This window comes from Chinchilla lanigera, unplaced genomic scaffold (genome assembly GCF_000276665.1).
Source record: "Chinchilla lanigera isolate Chin_1 unplaced genomic scaffold, ChiLan1.0 scaffold00103, whole genome shotgun sequence".
Lineage (NCBI taxonomy): Eukaryota > Metazoa > Chordata > Mammalia > Rodentia > Chinchillidae > Chinchilla > Chinchilla lanigera.
The window spans coordinates 4360453-4382313 of record NW_004955504.1 but is presented as its reverse complement, the minus strand read 5'-3'; the positions used below and the strand labels follow the sequence as shown (position 1 = coordinate 4382313).

General features: G+C 49.2%; 1 protein-coding gene across 1 annotated transcript in view; it reads right to left on the bottom strand.

The window, feature by feature from the left end:
- The window catches only part of Srd5a1 (steroid-5-alpha-reductase, alpha polypeptide 1 (3-oxo-5 alpha-steroid delta 4-dehydrogenase alpha 1)), a 28056-nt gene extending 6651 nt beyond the window's left edge, over window positions 1–21405 (bottom strand). The window contains exons 1-4 of the mRNA XM_005407066.2: window positions 20948–21405; window positions 15910–16076; window positions 3964–4065; window positions 711–861 (exon numbers count right to left, since the gene is read on the bottom strand). Coding sequence (XP_005407123.1) covers window positions 711–861; window positions 3964–4065; window positions 15910–16076; window positions 20948–21228 — 701 coding nt within the window. The 5' untranslated portion in view covers window positions 21229–21405. The remainder of the gene's footprint in view (window positions 1–710; window positions 862–3963; window positions 4066–15909; window positions 16077–20947) is intronic.
- Between the last annotated feature and the right edge of the window lie 456 nt (window positions 21406–21861).

Below are 21861 nucleotides of genomic sequence, written 5' to 3'. Positions count from 1 at the left end.
TTTGTCCTTTTCTCCAAGACTCTGTGGGCAGGATGACGTTAGCCCCTGGCGCGTGCCCACAGCACAGCCCCCTTGGTGATCTCGATGGCACGTGGGGAGCCACGGTGCCGGGCACTCTTCAGCTCCAGAATTTGCCCCGTCCCTGCGCGCTGCTGCCTTCCTGCTCGTGCTAGCTTCATCGGCATTCTCAGGTTTTTTCTTTTCTGCAGTAGTGGGGATTGAACCCAAGGCCTTCACCTTGAGCTGTCACTATTTTATTTTTGAGACAGTTACTAAGTTCTAAGTAGCCGTGGCTAGGCTTAAAGTTGCGTTTCCTCCTACCTCAGTCTCCTCTAGTGTTGGCATTACAGGTGTGTGGCGCCGTAATTTTCTGGCATCCTCGATTTTAACTGCTGCTTCTACTTCAAGTCTGAATCCTCTGCTTGGTGTCAAGGCTCACCATGAACTCCAGGAGCAAACATGGGAGGCTCAGGTGTGGTGGACAAAACACCTGTGCTGGGGGCAGGGGACGGTGGCTCCTGACAGCTGGGTGACCCTGCAGCCCTGGGCCTCAGGGGCCGTCAGTTCTGGTCTTGCTGGGCCACAGCAAGCCTGACACTGAGACTGGGCAATTCAAATGACTCTCAGCACTTCTGGACAGCTAAGCTGAACATCTTTTAGACTAAAGTCGAAGCATCAGTGAAGAATGTTATAAGTGTTTTAAAACTTACCGGTGATGTTGTTTTGCTCTGGGGAATAAAATGGTAAATGTGGACAGAGCAAAAGCCGCGCCTTGGAGAGACCAGCTGGCCAACGCAAAGCCACACCACTCCACGATTTCCCCCAGATAGTTGGCGGCGGTTACATATTCAAACAAGCCTCCTAGACAAAACAGAGCAACACAGGGCATTTACTACGGAGCTACGTCTAGGGAAATCCCAACTTAACCAGTGCCAGAGAATACTACTCTGTACATCACCAGTGTAACGTGACTCGTGTGAAATGCACGCAGCACGTGTGTCTCTGGAAGCATCTACAGGGACAAACGCCAAACAACTGAGGCCATGTTCCCTCCTAGCTGTGACTTCAGGGCAGTCACCCTTTACACTTTCTGTTTGTGTAGCCACCTCAGCTCCTTACGTAATTTTGTCATTACTGTCTGTCTTATCTGCACCTGGGCAGCCAGGTCCCAGGACGGGGATCTCTGCACCCTCCTACAGAGGGCAGTATCACCCCAGGCCCAGAGCTGGAGTGGAGTGGGAAATCAGGGACCTTGCCCCCAAGTGTCCAGTGAGGAAGGAAACATCCAGTTGAGGGCTAGTGAGTAGTAAGCTCAGAAAACCCACAGGTGCCAACCTGCTAAGGATGTGCCCTGCGCACACCGGCGGCCTAAGAACCCTGTATTACCTAACAGTGAGCGTGGCTGTCACACACAGCCCACAGAATTCGTCCCACCCCACGCGGTGTCTTATCTGGATTTATGAGCTGCCAATGGCTCTGTTTATCTCAGAACCCATCTGTAACTCCTTATCTATGGATTTTGAAACTTCATCCCTTTGGCCTTGAGCAACACCCACCGCTGTTCAGAGTTCTGGCCAGAGCTCCTGGAAAACAGCACACAGCTGGGCTTCACAGGTTCGTGGAAATGACTGTGTTGGAAAACATGGCCACGCTGCACGGAAAAGACCCACCCTGAGGGGGAAGCACACCACGGCGGAGCCCTCTGGAGCACCGAGACCACATTCCGGGGCTCTGGAGTCTTTTGAACACGGTTTTGTCTATGCGAGGGACAAAGGGACCAGGGCAAGGTGCAGGCTTCCACCCTCCCACACCTCGTGGCCACCTCCAGAATCTGACAACCTCCCTCCAGCCACCCTAGGCCCCAAGGACTCGTGTGACTGCTGTCAATTTTCCCTGATACAAATATAAGCAGACAGTGATGGCGAACCTTTCAGAGCTTTCAACGATAACAAACAGCCTACTGCAGCACACGTGCCACAGGTTCGCCACCACTGGTACAGGGTGTGTGCTATCCAAAGCTGGACTTGAGTCTTGGCTCAATTCACAAAAGCTTCCTTGCACTCCTTTTTGGAACCTGTGCTCTGTCCCAGGGCCCTAGATTACTTCACAGCTCCCACATGCAGATGGCAGATCCCCCTTCCCTGCTCTCCGCAGCTCTCACTGGAAAAATCTCTTCGAGCTCACTCTCTGCCTTTTCTATGTCCTTTCTGTGGCATCTGGCTTTTGCTGTTGTTCTCTGTATGCCATGTGACCTAAGGGTCAAAAATAAAGAACTTTAGCAGCAGTTCTTCCCCCAAGTTTTACGGGTTCCCGGCTTGTCTTCCGCTGTAAGCATAGCCCCATCTGTGTGTCTCCGTATGTCTAGAGCTGTGTCCAGAGCTGCTGTGGACGTCCCCTCAGCCAGGGACAGCTGGGGATAGCGGGGGCAGGGGCTGCAGGTGCAGGGAGCCGACAGCAACAGGCTTGGCGTGGAGGTGCTGCCCGCTGGTGCTCTCACCCATGGCATCCGGGCTGCTGTTGCTCCATTTACATGGGAAATCATGTGGGGAACTCTGGCTTCAACTTTTCCCTGCTTTGTGAAATGCACTTCTGTTCCGACAGGTTTTGCTGCTCCGTGTCTTCCTTCACAGTGCGTCTGTAATGGTGTTGGGAAAATACCTTTCTTGTTCCGCTGGTATGAATATGTTGGGTTAGAACACAGAGCAGGAGACGGAGGGAAAAGGTTAGAGACGTCTGAGGGCATCTCTGCTGCTGTGTGGTCACAGGGCGGCTGCACACAGGGCAGCTCAGGGCCTCCCCAGGGACCCTGCTTCTCTGGCGATGCTCTTCCTCTTCCACAGACTGTCCTCCAGTCTTCCACCAGCGTGGCTTCAGGCTCTTCCAGCATTTTCTCCTTCTGCCATCCGGGGCGCCTGCCCTGCCCTGTCTCCTGTGGCCCATGGCAGCACTTTCCAGGGAGCAGCGCTGCTCAGGGATCTAATCGGACAGCTCCTGGGCAGGCATGAGGGGCACTGGGTCCTCTCTGAAGGACAGCTCCTTGGGAAGCCACCGAGGCTGCAGCCCAGCCAACACCTAGGGGAAGGGGCTTCTCTTCCAGCTGCCAGGCAGGGCGCGGCCACCAGTTGCCTACCTGGGACCCCACCAAGGTCACCATGCTTTCCCACACACATAGCTTGGGACTTCCCGAGGTCAGTCCTCCCAGACTGAAGGCTCTCTGGGCCACGGCTTAATGTGATCATTTGCTTTTGTTGGTAAAACATCTGAAATCCTTCAGGTCATCTAGACTTTCCCTCATGGTGCCAATGTCCTTGTGAGTGCCGCAGCTTCTGTGTCTCTTACGCTGGAAATGAGGTCTATGGGGTCCACGAGGCCCCGGGTTGAAGGCAGGTGCCTCTCAGGACTGGGGTTCTGGCTGCCCGGGCACATGAATGCACTCCCACTCCCACTCCTACTTGGCACAACCTGGCATTAACCAATGGTCAAGGATTTTCAGGCCACCCCAGGCCGGGACTTCCGGTTCCACGGGGTGGCCACGCGCGGCACACGCTCACTCAGCGCTTCCTGGATTCCCAGAGCACTTACTGGATCTGATCCTCTCAAGATTTCTTTCTTTTTGGACAGTAGATCGATGCACGTAACAACGCTTTTAAAACTTCACCCAACATTTTAAGGTCTGTCTAGGAGTCATGTCCACAGGGTTTCGGGGAGCACAGGCATCAGGCTGCGGTGAACTGAGTTCCTCGTCATCCTGTCTCCAGATGCAGATCTTCCCTTTTGCTTCATACCCATCTCCTTACCCAGAATCAGTTCTTTTGTTTTTCTAAAAGGAAAACAACGGCCGAGGTGACTCACTGCAAACTTGCAGCTAACGCACACAGGCTGTGAGTCATGGGAGTCATCAAGGCTGGGACGGCCGGGCATGGAGTGGGGCGGTGGGAGAAAGCCTGCCCTCTCGGGACGCACCCCGTGGAATTTTGTAACCTGTCTCCTCTGGTTTTCGGAGATTCCTCAGTATGTGATCTGAGTGGATGTTTATCAGCATGCCTGTGAGCCACAAGGCAAACCCTAAGAGAAAAAAAGACAAGATTATTATGGTAATGAACCGCTGCGCTCAAGAATCCTCGCGGACTGAACAGGTCCCCCAAATCCTCTTCATCACCCTCATCTGTGCTGTGTAGCAGGAGAAGCTGCTGGAAGACCCTGGGCGCTGTCGTGGTGCGATGCCTATGGGCTTTGCTATCCCAGTGACGTTCATAAAGTACCCAACCACCAAACATGCCCAGGCCTGACGGTCCCGATCTATATTCAGGATCAGAGAGGCCCCAAAGCCTTGGACACAGCTGTGCTCCTCAGCAGGAGCGGCCCACAGGTGTACCCGACCACGTTCCCCAGGGCCTGCCGGACAGGGAGGGGGAAGGATCACCCCTGCCGACCCTCACCAATGGGGCCCCTGCAGGAGTGGCACACGTTCCTGGGTGCCCAGGTCTGGACCCCTTTTCTCCTTTCCTTACCACTTCATTCAGTGTACTGGCCCTGGCTTCCCCGCAGCTGAGTTCCTGCCGGGTCACCCTGCCGCACCCCTGGCTCACTCACTTCTCCTGCCCCAGCTGCAGTCCCTCCTACCCCGACACAGCAGGGTTTTCTTTCTATTCCTTAAATGTTCAGGGGTTTATCACTTAAAGCAGACTTCTCAGTACTACATCATTTAGGAACAACAAGACAAGGAAAAATAACAGAATGTTTTAGAAAGCCGTAACTGCTTTTTCATTTTCTTCTATCACTAGTTAATTCATTGGTACAATTCAGATATACATAATGATCACATTCATCGTATGAACTTTGTACCTCTATTTTTCCCATTCCTCTCCCCTCCCTTCAGCCCCTTTTCCCCTTTTTACAAGAGCTTTGTTTGTTTTTTTTTCTTTCCCTTTCTGTGTTAGTTACCTTTCTGTCAGTGTTGAGACAAAATACCTGACACTCAAAGTTATAGGAGGAAAAGTTTATTTAGCTCACAGTTTATAGAGGTTTCAGTCCATAATCAGGTGGCTCCAAGGCAGCGTGGCACATGGCGGAGGGGAGACTATTCACGGCAGTGGGAGACACCGAAAGCAAAAAGGGTCAGGGACAAGCCTCTTTCTTTCCCTTGTACTGAATGCAGGCTACCCGCCCTACGGCGGGTACAGCACTCACACCCTTAATGCTATGCCAGACCAGTCACTGGACTGATTTACTAATCACACACCCTAATCCCGGCATCACATACTCTAGACTCAGCCACCTCTGAAAAAGCCCTAGGACAGCATGAGGCTTGGTGCAATATCTAGTCAAAATGTAACACTTTCCTCCCTCCACCCCTTCTGCCCCTTCCCATTTGAACATTTTCTTCCCATTGCCCAGTGTCTACTATATATTTTGGTCTTTATACTTTCAGTTTCTTTTTTCTTTTTCTTTTTGTTACTGAGAATCAAACTCAGGGCCTTGTGCTTGCCATGCAAGCGCTGTGCCGCTAAACTACATCCCTGGCCCCTACACTTTCAGTTTCTCACACCAGACAAACAATGTGAGATTTACAGTATCCAATTTATTTCACTTAAAAGTATCATCTCCAGGTGCACCCATTTACCTAGAAATGTCTCAAGTTTATCCTTCTTTATGGCTGAGTAGTACTTCCTCATGTAAAAAAACCCCACATCTTCTTTATCCATTCACTGGCTCATGGTCATTTGATCTGTTTCCAAGATTTAGCTATTTCAAACTGTGCTGCTATGAACAAGCATGTGCATGTATCACTGTGATACAATGCTTTGAATTCTTTCAGGAAGACACCAAGAAGGGGAACAGCTGGGTCAAAGGGGACCTCTAAACCTAGTTTTTTTAGGAATTGCCACATTGATTCCACCAGTCTACACTCCAACCCTTCCAAAAAGGGGTTCTTTTCCCCTACAGCCCTTCTGTAGGAGTCATTTTAAATGTAATGAAAATTTTAACTCTGTCTTTCTAACACTAGTATATCTCTAACACTGTTCAAGGATGAGACTGGGAAACACAGTTGATTCTCATAATTAGAGAACTACAAAACTTAATGAGCCCAGAGCCAGCTGCGAGGTAAGTGTAACTTAGCCAGACAGTGATGTTTTTCTTACTTTTAAGTCCCAGAGTTACTGCCTCAAGGACACGTCTGCCTGGTCTCAATGACTGATTGTTCCCCCATGTTATAGGATAGCAACCATATTGGTTCCTGTAAGAGTAAATTCTACCTAGCCATCAATGACAAAGACATGTGCAACCAACTACAGAATATGCCTTTATCCTGAAAAATCTATATAAGCAATGAGTAACATCAAAATGGGGCTGGTGATTTGGACCTCGATGTCCCCCAGTCCACTACTGTAATAAAGCTGTCTGCCTTCCAAGTGTCTCTGGTCTGCGTCTTTGTCCCGTCTGGTCCTGAACACAACATTTGGGGGCTCGTCCAGGATACATCATGCGGACCACCTGGTCGCCGATGGAGGCCTGCTGAATGGCAGGGCTCCCCCTGACTTGCAGAGGAGAAGGCACTCCCTCTGATTCTTTTCTCAGAGCCTCCTCAGTGGTCAGGGAATTGAAGCCCCTGTATGCGGCAGCAGTGATCTCATCAGGACCCTAAGAGGACTCAGAACGTGATAAGGTCTGGCCACTGAAGAAGGCAGGAGTGCCCCTGGGACGTCCCTCAGTTAGCCTGTCAGTTTGTTTGTCAGTTCCATCCCCTGTAGGGATGAAGCGAGGACTTGATCAACCCTCGAAGCCTGTGCTAGCAAGCTGTGCTGGACAGGACATTCAGTTTCTGTTTCAAATTCAGTCAGACATTCGCGGGCTAAAATGTATTAACCTCTGAATGTGTGCTGGATGATTAAATCAATTATCTGTAACGATCAACTTGGTTGTTCTGTCTGTACTCCACTACAAAAGCAACCCCCACCCCCGGGAGCTTCGAGCTATAGAGCCTGAGTCCCACATGGGGCGCCTGTGTGTGTGTGCACGTGTGCGTGTGCATGTGCATGGTCACTCTCCCTGAGAGCACCCCCTCCTCTTCCTTCATCTGTTGCTACTCCATTCAAGGGCTCATAAAACATACACTATATGAGAAAACAGAGGGCACTCTAAACTTAGGAGTTGTTCGCCAGGTTTAAAACATAGTCCCCAAGCCCAGTCCAGAAAGCCTCCTAGATTCTAAATCCCCTAGACAGATAACAAAAAGGGCCAAAAAGAGTTTTCCTGTTCTGCCTTTCCACCCTGGCTCTGGAGAGTCCAGTCACTGCCTCCACTCATCTCATCTGCAGATGCTACTCTGCGCCCATCCGGGAGGTCCCCTTACTCTTAAATATGTTTTGTGCTGTAAAAAGGCATAAAAGGTTGCCTAACTTTAGTGCACTGGGATGTACAGATGGGGCGCACAGGCAGGCTAATCAAAGATGCCTGAGCAGCCAGCTGTGCCTGCCAAGACTGGAGATTAAACTAAACTAAAGTCTCCCTGGCTTCTAGAAGCTCAAGGCCAGCTCGTACTCAGCTTTATCAGCCAGAGGCCATCTATAGCTGACTAAATGCTGAGAATGCTCCACCCTGAAGTAAATGGTCAAAGTCCCGTCAAACCTAAGGAAGTTTTACAGGAAAAATCAAGTTATAAATTTTAACTAATTGGTAAATATATTTTGGTTTTCAGTTTGAACTGATGTGCATAAAACATTTCTTATACATTACGAAGTTTTAAATTTACCGGGTTAATTTGCTCTTTTCTCTATTCTGCTGTTTTAAAATAAGAACACTGATTCAAGGTTACTCAGGTTGCTGGCAGTTGGTCAAGTTTACTATCTGAGGGGAAAAAAAAGAGACACTTTAAAACTCAAGTGGCAGTAATCAATTTTGTTGTAAAAGGTTATAGTAAATGAAAAGTATTAAAAAGGCTATACATGTGAGATACTTTTGATATGAGAGGATTCTGTGTGATAACAGACTTGTTCTCCTAAAGAGATTAAAATAATAACGAGATTGTAAGACTTACATATGTTGAAGAAAACTTATGGAAATGGTGCATTAAAAAATATATGTATGGTCACTGGTTCATCTGATGCTTCGGTTGTTCCTTCTAAAAAACTTCCAGGAGGAAAATGATTATATTAACATGAGATTAGCAGTTAAACAGCCTTACAAACTTATGTGATGTATATGCTGTGTAACACTACTTACAACTGAGATGGACATGTATGTTACAAAAGATAAATGTCATCATGACTGACATACTAAAGCGTTATGTGTGGCTTTCAATCTCAGGTTTTCTTTGTAACTGCAGACTGTATAACTGCTGTCTGTTGATGTCCTGCAGGGATTCAACTGCCAGGACAGCCATGGTTGATAAAAGTAAGTTATCTGCTATACCTTACGTTTCAGAGTGCTCGATATTTAGATGAATTTATCATAATTAAACCCACGACAGTATTAAGGCCACTGATCTTCTCTTCAGTGTTCAACAACTGAGGTTTGGGGGCCAAAATTGAAAAGGTGACTAGGCTAGGAGGAACAAAAAAATGCCCCCAGTCAGTGTACTTCAGGTTTTCAGTCACCCAGGTAATAGTTCCGGTTCCAGATCTCAGTGCTCTTGTGTCTTGAAAATGGCTGGTCACTGTGAAACACAGCTAGTCACTATGACTGTAAAACTGCTGTAATACACCTCTCCTGCCTGTAAAGCCGAGCAAGACCTTCAAGCCGCCAACGTCACAGTGACTGCCCTCATGCTTTTTGGACTGTTCTGGCTTCTCTATGCTTTTTCAGACTGTCAGTCCCTGTTTGCAAGCACTTGTTACAACCACCCTCTCACTTAAGGCGGAAAACAAACTGACTTTGAGAGATGAAGACGAATGGTCCTCTGGTGGCTATGCAAACAGCGCCCAAGGGAAGGGAAACCCCCGGGAATGACTGATAGGCGATCCCAGCCTTCTTATGGCTACCTGTAGCCACCTTCTTGGCAGCGTGCAAGGCCCCAAAGGACTGAGAAACAGTCTGTTTGGAGCCTGAGGATGTCCTGCAAGCTTTAACAGTAATTAAAACAGAAAGTGGATAAAATAATACCTCTGAGGCTGTTATGGCTACGGGACAATAGAGCTGATAATGTAAGTTAAACCCACAGATGTCCTAAATAGCCAACATACCAGCACCCCCTCTATGAGACGGGCTGTGCAGGATGTACAGAGGACAGCTCCAGAAGAGATAATCAGACTGTGATAAACTGGCGGATAGCAGCGGCTTGCTGGTTTGAGAATCCAGGTGACCTGCCAGAGCAAGTCACTGTCTAGACTGATAACTGTGCTGTGTGAAAGGGGCACACGGCAGATGATATTTGCACTGCAGTACCGCAGCCCAGACGACGGCACGCATGAAGGATAAGATCCTGGCGAGCAGGCGGCTGGCATGTTTGAATCAAAGGCAGACCTTCTAGCCCCATTTACAGATCACTCCATCCACGATGCTGTGGATTCCTTAGCCAGGCTGGGAGACATGAACATGCGCTCCATGGTAAGACGAGAGCTGTAAAAATGGTACCAGCAAGAGAAAAACAAGGGAGGGCATCCCCGCAAGGACAGGCTGGGGGCCACGGAAGGTCAGTCAGCGCTAGACCTGGACAGAACTGCTGGCTGCCAGCCTGGCTGCAGGAAAGTTAGACGGGCAGCCTCCAGATGTGTTACTGACTCTGCGGGGGCTGAGACTCCCTGCACAGCAACACTGGCCAGTGGGCCAGGGGCAGAAGGCCAGCGCAGCCCTGGTGAAGCACGAAGTGACACTGGCCTCCTTTTACCCTAATTAGGATGCAGGCTATGTTCCCTGGGTCTTGGGTGTCCCAGCAGACCAGAAGCCACATATGAAATTGACTATGTCCTGGTCCCCCAAAATATACTATTTACTGTGCAATGTGTACCATCACTGACGGAGACCAGAGCTGAGTCAACGCTAATGTGCAATACCCAGACTGTTTTACAGGACCTACGGCACACATAAAAGGATACAGAGATCCTGTCACAGTCCAGAAGACCTAGGTGACTGGGTATCTGGCGCTTGCCCCCACGCCTGTGTCCCAGTTTCTGAACACATACTGAGGGCAGACACACCGACTAGAGCTTGGCTCAAGACCACGCAGGGAGAATTCTGGTTGCAAATTCACGTGGTAAAAACCATAGTCTGAGGGCATCCACATCATGCATGGCTGACTCTCCCACAGGCCACGTGGGATGTGTGTGTGAAGCAGGACTGGCTGGAGGCCATGAGGAGCTGGGACAGACCATCTTGAAATTGCAAAAAGCAGGGATGATACGCCCTGCACACAGCCCTTCAGCGTGGCCCGTGCAGAAGCCAGACGGATCATGGTGAATGACTGTGACGTCTCAACCTGATGCTGGCAGTAGGACCAATTTGTCTTCACCTGGGAGAGCAGCAATGGACCTTCCAGATGTCGCCACAAGGCTCTTTGCTTACTCCAACTGTTTCATGGCCTGGTGCCCCTGACCCCGGCCACATGGGCAAAGCCACACTGTGTCACTCTTTTGTATTGAGAATATTATGTTAACCTCTGACTGCCTGGCAGATATAAAAGCTGCCATGCCAGCCCGAAGGAAGCTTTTCCAGCACGGGGGTGGGCCATGGACAAAGTCAAGGTCCAGGGAACTGGCTTGTCTGTCACATTTGTGGGTCAGGTAAAACCAGACCCATGACAGTGTGCCAGTTACACACCAAGAGCCCTCTCTCAGCAGCCCCAGACCTGTTAAAACCGGTAAATGGGACTCCTGCTGTCCTCTAGGTCGATCCCACCTGACACAAAGACTGCTGGCTCTGCATGCCGCCTACAGCCCCGTCCTACTGGGCTTTGGGACTCCAGACTCATCCAGGTTCAATATTACTCAGTCCTTAGTGGTGTGACTCCGAGTCTCTCCATCCCAAATAAGGAAAAACACCATGTGCTTCTTGGGCTATAAAGACTCCCAAAATGTGTCCACTAACTGCGCCTCTGTAACCTGGCCCAGCACCTCACTACAGGCAACCGCTGGAACTTTCTCCATACGTTGCGATGGGGTCTACCTCTTCTTTCATCAGAACATGAGCCTCTGTGACACTGCTGTCCTGGCCCCAGATCTAAACATCTACCCTGGTAACTGGAACCCTCTGGTTTACCCCAGATCCCATCAAAAACAGGATAGGAGTTCCTTCTGGCGGGGATCCCTGGATTTTCTCCCTTCTTGGACAGGAACACTGTTTAGGGACGATAGTGACTCTCTTGTCCATTCTTCTAGGCCCTGTGTGATTCAATTTCTGACCGGGTTTCTGTCTAAAAGATTCGAAGCCATACATCAACAACTCTCAAAGGCTGCTTCTTCCTCCTATCAGCTTCTTGAGACTGGAGAAAATGAGATTTCAGTGTAAATAAAAAGGGGGGAATGTAGGGGCCATTTTAAATGTAATGACAGTTTTAATCCTGTCTTTCTAACACTAGTATATCTCTAACACTGTTCAAGGATGAGACTGGGAAACGCAGTTGATTCTCGTAATTAGAGAACTACAAAACTTAACGAGCCATGGTGCTCCCAGAGCCGGCTGCGAGGTAAGTGCAATTTAGCCAGACAGTGATGTTTTTCTTACTTTTAGGTCCGAGTTATCGCCTCAAGGACACCTCTCCCCATTCTCAGACAATGACTGATTCTCCAACGATACAGGACAGTTACCTTATTAGTTCCTGAAAGAGTAAGAGTAAACTCTGCCTAGCAATTAGTAACAAAGACGTGTAATCAACTGCAGAATGTAATGTTACCTGCCTTTATCCTGAATACCTATATAAACAATAAGTAACCTCAAAATGGGGCTGGTGATTTGGACCTCGATGTCCCCCAGTCCGCTACTGTAATAAAGCTGTCTGCCTTCCAAACGGCCTCGGTGCTGCGTCTTCACCTGGTCCGGTCCTGAACCCTGCAGCACCGCCAGCATTGGTTACTGGCTGATATCATGATGATAGCCATTCTTTCTAGGGTGAGATGGAATCTCAGTGTTTTTTAATTAGCATCTCTTGAATATCCAGTGAGGTTGAACACTTTCCTATATTTATTTGCCATTTGCATTTCTTTATCTGAGAAGTATAGTAACTCACTTTTAAAAAGAGGTTGATTTGATTTTTCTGATATACTAAAAAGTATACAAAGCAGACAGTCCTCCATCTGATATTGAAAAATGTGTGCCTGGGTGACATTTTAATTATCACTGTTCCAATGAAAAGGAGTACTCCTGTACAGTTAGAATGGAGCAAGGAAAGCCTTGTGGTCTACAGAAAGTGTTTTAAGATTTCCTCCTCTGGACTTTGCCACTGTAAGTGGCTTTCTTTCCTAAGCATTTCTACTAGATAGTGAAATACCTTTTACAAGTCTGTTATGGTTGAAACATTGTGTCAACTTGGGGAGTCTAGAGGTTTGGCTAAGTGACTTAGCAGGAAGCCAGGATACTTACTTTGTATACATCCTGAGCCTGTGGAAGAGGAGGGCAAAGATTATGTGAGAGCTGCACGCCCCTTAGGTGGGGGTAGCCTGTTTACAAAGTAAGGCAGGGAAAAAGAAGCTGCTTGCCGCCATTCCTCCGGTTTGCTCTGGCTGTTTGCTGTTCGGCTGCCATTCCCCCCTTTGCTCTTGTTGCTTTGCTACCTTTTGCCTTGGAGCCAGCCAAGTATGGACTGAAACCTCCACAAACTGTAAGCTAAATAAACCTTTCCTTCCTTCATTTTCGGCGTTGGGTATTTTGTCTCAGCAACGAGAGAAAAGTAACCAAGACAAAGTCACTTAGGGGATTTGTAAGTTTATAATAGGTTCACTACCCATTTTGGATTTCAGCATGTTATTCCTCAGTGTGAAGTGGCTTCCAATCCAAGATTCCAGAAAGCATCATGCTAAGTTCCATGCTTAGTTTACGTCCCTTCTAGGAGACAAGCTCCCCTTGTCAAATAGGTTGGAAGAAAATTAGTCTTTGTGCACATCTAAGATGAACATTTACTCCATTTGTAGGGACCTAAAAATCTTGTTATAAAATCTGTGGATACTGTCAGACTCAACACGGAGTCACTTTTGATAAGCCCTGACAAAAATAGATATGAGTAAGTAAAGACAGGTCGGAAAGAAGGGCTATCACGCATGTGTGACTGATAAAGAGAATTATGGAAAGATTTAACTGTAATCATGATCTTGCACAACACTGCCTTTAAAGTTACTCGTAAATATTTCTGCCTCACACTGCTTAACTCTGGAACAGTAACACCCTCGTTACTGTACCTCAGAGCCAAGTACCATCACTGCAAAGTATCCTGTGCAATCTTCCTGTTTTGTTCTTAATAATATCGCCTTGCCTCAATGGCTTTAAATACACTCACGGTTTGTGACAGCACTGTATTCCCACTGCGGTGCTATTCTATCCCCAAAGAAGTAAAATTCTTGCAGAATCTCTATTATTTAGGTTGAAAAATATTTTAGATTAACCGCTTTTACTATTATGGAAAGTTTTTGTTAGAACTTTATTATTGTTGTTTGCTACCTCGTCCCTGTAAATATACTGAGGGTAACTAATTACCTGTGCAACCTCATGTGTGTTCCCCACAAAAACATTTTACTCAATGAGCACACAAAAAGAGGTGACCTGTATTTCTTACTCGGTGTTTTTTCATTTTCACATCATTCCATCTGATGGTAGAGAGATCAACAGGTGCGTCTGGTGCACAGTTTATCAATGTCTCAAATTCCACACCAGCTTTAAAGGCATCCACCCCCAGTGGGTGTGGCCTATCTGCAAAGCGACTCTGAATGATATTCAAATACACAGACCAAAAGGATTCTTTCCAAACAATTCATTATAGAAATGATTCCTATGAGAATATCAACCATATAAGCATTTAAAGCCTAGGTCTCTTAGTTAAAAAGAAAAAAGAAACAGTGATTCCCCTTCTTCTTTTGTTCTGCACCCACTTCTGGGCTGTGGTCACAGGGAGCTGGTTAGAGTCACCGCTTGGTGGGTCTGGACTAAGATCTGGGTTCCCTGCAGACCTCTGACTGGCCCCCCAGAAGCTCATGGGGAGGCATGAAGTCAGTGCCTCCAGACCTCAAAAGCTTGGTTTCCTGCCTTCTCATTCTTGGGGCAGAAGACACTCAGGTAGCTGAGAAGCCAGAAAATCAAGCAGTTCTGTGGAGCTATGGTACAACTCAAGAAAGTCCAGCCTTTCATGCAGGCACCAACTGCCAGGTTAGTAAAGGCTCTGGGGACACTTCTCACCCCACTCACTCAACAGAGAAGGACACAGACTGCCCACTGCGTCATCTGTCAGGTACAACACAGCATTTCCTGGAAATAAAGCTCTTATTCTCTAAAAAATATGACTGAGAATGGGAACTTGTCAGCAAGAAAGTACTATGCAAGAGTTAGTTTTTGTGTTATTATAAATTCCTTTACATAAAGAGAAAGCAAGCTGGGTGTGGTGGTGCATGCCTGTAATCCCAGTACTCAGGAGGCTGAAGCAGGAGGATCGTTTTGAGTTCGAGGTCATCTTGTTTGGGTTTTTTTTTTTTTTGTCTTTTTTGAGACAAGTTCTCCCTACGTAGTTCAGACTGGCCTTGAATTCACTTTGTAGCCCAGGCCGGTCTTGAACTCGCAACGATCCTCCTGCCTCAGCTTCCCGAGTGCTGGGATTACAAGGGTGCACCACCACACCCAACTTTGAGGCCAGCCTGAACTGCATAGAGAGATCTCGTCTCAAAAAGACAAAACAAACAAACAAAAAACACAGAGAAAGCATAATATAATGTAGGGCACTTAATGTACCTTAAGATTTAAGTTCCACAGGGTAGCTTTAGGATTTGACAGACCAAGCCAAGACTCTTGATGTGCTGCCACTGGGGTAAGGGACATGTCCATGTGCACCCATTTCTAAGCATTACAGGGCATGCTAGACGAACACCTCAAAGAACCTTCCTTCTACATAACATGCCTGAGATTGTTACAGTTTAAATAAGAAATGGCCCTCAAAGAGTCACTACCCCCAACGTAGGAGATGGGGGTCAGGGGGAGCAGGTTACTGGAGGTGAGACCTGGAAGGGTGTACTCTTTCCCTACCCGCTCCTCTTTCTCTGGCCCTCTCCCTGTCTTTCTGCTTCCCAGCCGCCATGAGCTGAGCAGTGCTCCTCTGCTACGTCATTTGGCCAACGATGCCCCTGCCTTGGAGCCAGCAGACCATGGAATACACACTCTGAAACCATAAGCCACATTACGCCTTTTCTCCTTTAAGTCTTGTATGTCAGGCATTTTTTCCAGCAATGGAAAAACTGACTGATACATTAAGCATTTTTCATGATTTTGAGATTATTTTGATAGCAAATGGCTTATTTCACTTCTAGTCAAAACTTACAATGCTGTAATGAGAACCTGGAAGCACACATTAACTTACACTAATTGCAATGATTTTTTTAAAAAGCTAAAAACCTTCACAAGCCTCACAGTTAATTCAAGATAGCATAATCATGAAAGGTTGCCTGCACTGTTGGAAGATATCCTATCTCATTTACAGAAGACGCTGAGAGGCTAGCGGACCATCTCAGGTTACAGGGTGAACAGGAACTAGGTTCTCCTCCATCTGAGCCCCAGTTTCTTGGCTGGGGCTCCCCACAAGGCCCAGGCTCCAAGCAAGAGCAGCACCTGTGTGTCCGCTGAAAGCATCCTTCCAGCCCCCGCACTACGTGGGGACAGCCTCAGTCCTCCCCTGGCTGCTCTGTTTTCTGGGGTGTTCACACAACAGCCTCCTGGTTCTCTCAGAGCCTGGGCATTCTGGCTCGAATCCCTGGGGCATGGCAGTGACTGCCGGAGGGCACTCACCAGCTAAAAAGTGGGGTTGGGTCACCCAGTCCTCAGCGTACACGGCATACCGGCTCAGGTACCTGCTCTGCAAGTAGCCGTTATAGACACAGAACAGGAAGGCTAATACACAGGTGAACAGCGGTGTTGGCTTTCCTCCTCGGATCAGGAAGGGGAAAATCAGGGTCCTTAGGAAACAGAAAGGAGGTAAAATTCAAAAAGAGATAAAGAATACACCTCTGTGATTCTGTTTTAAATGTCTTTGATTCTCTACCTTGTTTGTCCACACAGACGTCACCCTCAGTCACACTTGTGCCAATTTACTCGATGCTAAAAGGAATTTTAGATCAATTGGCCATGTTTCAATAATGTGTATCTCAGCACCCAAACCCAAAGATTCTAGTTGTACAGAACCCAAAACACAGACATCAAGGTGGAGAAAACCAGGGGCCTCCGGTGGCTCCGAAAGCTTCCGTGACTCTAAAATCCCCGAGGTGTTCTGGTCTCTGGACAGCAGGACTTGGGCCACACTGTCACATCGTCCGTCAACAGCCACTGGCACAGTGACTGCGCCACCTCCCCGCCACCTGGCATTTTCTGCTCATGTCAAACGAAGAGTGTAGTGAAGACCTGCAGCGGCTAAATAACCTGTACCACGTGATGAGGCTGGAGCGAGGCTTGAGTTCAGGCCACCTCTGCTCAATTCCAAGGTCATCTCTCCTGCTATACCTCACTAGCTCAGCCCCCACGAAGGGATACAGTGGGCAGACAAAAGGGGTACCTACTACAACGTGGATAAAAGGGGGTGCAAACTCATATTGGGTGTGAATCTTCTCTGAAATATCAATGCATAGGACACGGAGAGAGGGGACATCGCTATAAACCTTGTGGACTTTAAGGGCCTACAAAGACCTACACTTCGTGCCAATGAATTGGACAACCCGCCGAAATAGGCAAAGCCTTTGAAAGATGTGGAGGAACAGACCTGACTCGAGAAGAAAGAAACTTCAATAGTGCTTCTTCAGTGAAAGAATTTAATTTAGGGGTATAAAATCCTAGAAAAGGCAAAAGTAGACCCAGTAGAAGGGAATTAAGTGTGGAGGACCACGTGGGCGACTCTCCTGGAAGGAGGAACAACAGTCTCCAGTTTGGCTGAACCTGGCCCTACTTCCACGTGCTGATATGTGCAGAGTTGGCCAGGACTTTTCCTTATCCCTTCAATTCAGCCGAGGTGCCGACGGTTGTCTGTGAAGACAGCAGCCAGTGTTTCCCTGGAACCCCCACCCGTTGTTCCCTTGTGAGCCAGGACAAGGGGAGATGGAAAAAGAGCCAGTGCTCCACGCTGTGGAGCCTTGGGATAGAGGCTATGACTTCCTGGGGTTTGAAAGACTACACATCAGAGCTGAAGCACCGACCCCAAAACATTAGATACCACCTCAACTGTGTTATGCAGATTACTTTCTGCATATCCTTCTCCCTACATACTGCAGAGGTGACTCTGGGCCTCCTACGTAGCCCAGCTCACAGCACTCACCTACTTCCCACCATTCCCACAGTCACCCCCACCCCCCGTGAATTAATAAAACTCACTCCCTTCTTCATGAATTAATAAAACTCAGGTTCAGCCCTGGGTTGAGACCTTTGTTCGGGATGGCCATCACTGTGGCTGGACGTAGGACCCCTTGGCTCCCCATAACTACAAATATGCCTTAGTGTCTTTATTCTCGCCATGGGTTGCATTGGAAGTGGTACACTGGACTTAATTCATTAGAATTCCCATAACTTTTCCGTGGGATTACAAATATAAATTTCCTGGCCTGTGAAGAGGACCAAGCAGGGCCCTCTATAATTAACTGCAAGGAGGCAAGGCAAAGCCACAGGGGGACAGCGCTGGTTCCTACCTTGTGGCTGAAACAGTTCAGACTTACTATAGTCAGGGCCAGGATTGGTTATAAGAACATAGGGCAACTTTCAGAGGAACATAACTGTAGATTTTACCTTGGGTAATGACCATACAACTACATACAGTCACCAAAATTCATCAAACTGTAGACTGGAAATAAGTGCAATACTCTTGCATATTATGAGCTGTAATCTAAAAATACGGTGTTTAAAGACACTCAGGAAAGAGGACTCCAGAGCTGTTCCAGAAAGCGCTGAGAACGATGGGATGAGTGTGTTCTAAGTGTGTGTAGGGGGGGCGGGGTGCTGAGGGAAATTACTGACAATGACTTTCCCTGTAATAATGTTTTTAAACATTCGCTGTGTATTTTGCTCATGCCTTATATCTCTTTAAAGAGCATGAAAAAAAAAAATAAATACCTTACTGCTTCCACAGGGCCATCCAGTCTAGTTGCTCGCAGTCCCAGTGATGATAACCACCAGAAGAACCCTGGTTCTTCTTCCCAAAGGTCTCATTCAGCTGCCTGGGACTCACAGCCGAGGCCTTCTCTGTCATGCCAATGGTGTCTATGGCCCTTTTTGTCCACCGTCTCACTCATGGTCATAGTAACTGTCTACAGAGAACTGTGGGAAACCACTTCTACCTGCCCAGGAAAGCTACATCAAACCACAGGCTGCAATCCCTTCAGATGGAGACTGTATTTTTTCTGTTTGGTACTGGGGATGGAACTGACGGTCTTCACACTGAGCCTTGTTCTCATACACATCCTCAGCCCCCACCCCTTTTATTTTGAGACAGGGTCTCCCTAAGTGCAAAATGGTAAGACTGGGCTTGAACTTTGGATTCTCCTGTCTTGGCCTCTGGGAGTGCTGGAATTACAGGGTCATACCACCATGTCCACTTGGGACTAACAAGGACCTTATTCAGGTAATACACAGTGAAGGATACAAACCACCTGGATCCTGGACCTATCCAATTATCAACGTCAGATCAATTTGGTACTCTGTTATCTTACAAGTGCCTTGTGTTATTTGCTCTTTCCACATAAAGAAATGACTCACATTCGATGGAGTAGTGTTTATTCCTCGGATAAATCATCAACCTTTGTGTCCTGGGTTGCTAGGAATTTAGAGCCCATTTGGTGGTACAGCTCAGCCAAGAGTTTCAAGAAGCTACAAGCCCTTCATGCTCTGCTGGCAGCATGTGTTGCTGCCTGTCTCCAGGCTAGTGGAGTTTACAAGCTTCAACGCAGAAGTGCCTCTAGCAGTGCCTGATGGAAATGTTTCTCATACTTCCTATTCCTACACTAAATGCCTTTTTAAAAACACTGCAAAACTGTTATTCGTTATTGAGATTTTACTGATCAGGCACAAAGGAAGCTAGTGGCGTGGACATGGAGATCACATGGTGGCCTGCGGCAGGGCTGGTAGACAACATCCCCTTCCAGGTGTTTCATTCCGCACAGGTTGAGACCAGCAAGTGGGAAGGGTCAGGGCGTGGCCGAGGTAACTTCTGTGAAGTGCTTCTATTAAGTCAGAAACACCCTATGGTGCTGCGTGCCAACAGGAGTTCACACAGTTTTGAATCTTTCTCTGTATCATTATTGCTTAGAAACAACGATCAAAACAAGAACAATGAAAGAGACAGGGAAAAGACCAGCATCAGAATTCTAAGTGATGGAACTAAAGCTGACGGATCCTGGAGCTACAGAGAGTCTATCTGCTAACGAACCCAGGTGTCAGTGATTTTTATTTTCTCTGTATAACATTACACAGCGTTTCTCTGTATAACACTTTACAAGTTCTCTACAACGAGCATGTATCTCTACTGTAGTCCATCAGTAGCTACCAGTGTCTTACGTCTGGGTACGTAATACATTCACAACAGCCAGGACGAGCAAAACAGATGAGAAATGACACTCCCTGGAGTGAAGATCTGCAACTGCTGATTGAAAAGCCTTGGAGACAACTAGGCCACATTAATAAAAAAGCAGGCACCAGGAGCATTTGTGGGAAAGTTTCCAAATCCCAGGAAAATGCAAGAGCTCAGGAAGCACAGGGAATCATCGAGGAGAACAGAATCAGGGGAGCTCCCTAATGTCCGCGTCGCTCTCCACAGTTGCTGAACGTGCCCACCAAGGATGGGGAGCTCCGTGCCCACACCTGCCAGCACTTGTGTGGTTCGGGGACTGTCCCAGGCAGCAGCATGCACGCCCAAAAAGCTTGCCAGCCTTGTGCATGCTCACCTGCTGTCTCTGCCCCAGAGGGAAAGGACTCTGAAAGTGTACTCCCGCGGGCCAAAATACAAGTGTGCCCTTGCAAGGACTGTCCTTGAAATATTTGTGGCGACATTTGGAGGATTCTGTGATCTCAAAAGCTCCACGTGTGCCTCATTCACATAGAAAACTGAGGAATTATTTCTTAAAATAGCTTCCTTGCAACCTGAACAACACCTGACCCTTCTTGCCCTCGCCAACAACATGGCATTCATTCAAGGAAGGACTTGGCTCTCGAAGTTAAGTGGACACCATAGCCCAGCACAGCCTAAAGCCTGGGGCCCTCGAGCTGGGGGTTCAGGAGTAATTCAGGCCACGATAGATTTCATCGTGAAATGAGGTTGGCACACCCATGAAAATCCTCAGAATCGACAAGGGGTCACTCTTTCAAGTTCAAAAAGAAAAATCCAAGCCCAGCCAAGCCAGCCAGGAAGCCACACGGGAGGGGCCCACGCGCACGTGTGCCTGCTAGTAAGAACGGGTCACAAAAGGCTCCCCCAAACCCCGAGCTAGCAAAAGAACGCTCCACCTTAAACACACAAGCACTTCTGCAAAGACATCTGCTCCCACGCTGGTTTACTTGGCCCAATGCCATCCTTACCGTCCCTATGGCTAATGTTTACTTACGTTTAAGGTCTTTGCCCCCAGATCAGCCGCATACAGAGGAATAGGTTCACCGGCCGGGAGAAAAGCCTCCCCAAAGGGAAAACAACAGAGAAGTCACACAATGGCCAGCGTGACCTGGGACAACCAGCGTCCTACAGGTGTCTGCATCACAGAAACAAATCCCACGATGGGTACACAACTAACACACTACCCCCGCCCTAATTCTAGGCTGCCTCCCCAGTGGCACCCGGGCCAGCAGGGCAGGCCGGGCCGACCTGTGCATGTAGTGGACGAGGAACATGGCCAGCAGCACGCGGTTGGGCAGGTGGTCCAGGCCCCGGGCGGACGCGCAGGCGCACTCGAGCAGCGGCCAGGCCAGCGAGGGCAGCTCCTGCAGGGCCCAGGCGAGGCGCGCCGGCACCCGCGGGCCGGGCCACTGCGACGCGTAGCGGCCGTAGGGCGACGAGAGGCGCTGGAGCAGCAGGAAGCAAAGGGCGCCCGCAAGGCCCATCAGGTAGGCGAGCGTGTCCAGCAAGCGCAGCTCCACGGCCTCCATCGTCGCGGCAGGGCGGCGCGCTCCATGCCGGGGCGGGCAGCGCACATATAGGGCGGCGGCGAGGCGTGGGAGGGCCGGCCGCAGAACCCACGTGCTGCCGAGCCACACGCCCTCCCGCGACGGCCGGCCGAGTGCGCACCTCGAACTGGACCAGCTTCCTGCGCGGGGCGGGGCCGGGGCCGGGGCCGCCCCGCCCACGCCTGCAGAGCCGGATCCCGCGCGCCTATCACTGCGCACGCAGAGTGCGGAGCCCCGCCCCTCACCCGCCCCCGAGGAGCCGGGGCCCCGCCCTACCTTTGACCATCCACGCCCCGCCCTCCTCTCGCGCCCCGGCAGCCGTGCCCCCCCACGTCCTCGCCGTCCCGCGCCGCCGTGCGCACGCGCCGGCCCTAGGCAGTCCGCAGAGCTGCCTGAGCCCCCGTGGGGAGCGGCGTGGTCCGCGTGGACACGCTCTTGGGGTTCTCTTTAGAGCCGCTTTTCCGCTATGGCGGGCCTCCTTTTTCGTGCGCTGGTTTCCCGGGACCCCGCGTGGGGGCGCTTTGGGCAGATCTCCCGGCGGCCCCGAAAGGACCGGGCGCGCCCCCGCGGGGGCCTCGGCGCAGGCCGGAAGTCCCGCGGGGCTTGCGGCCGTGG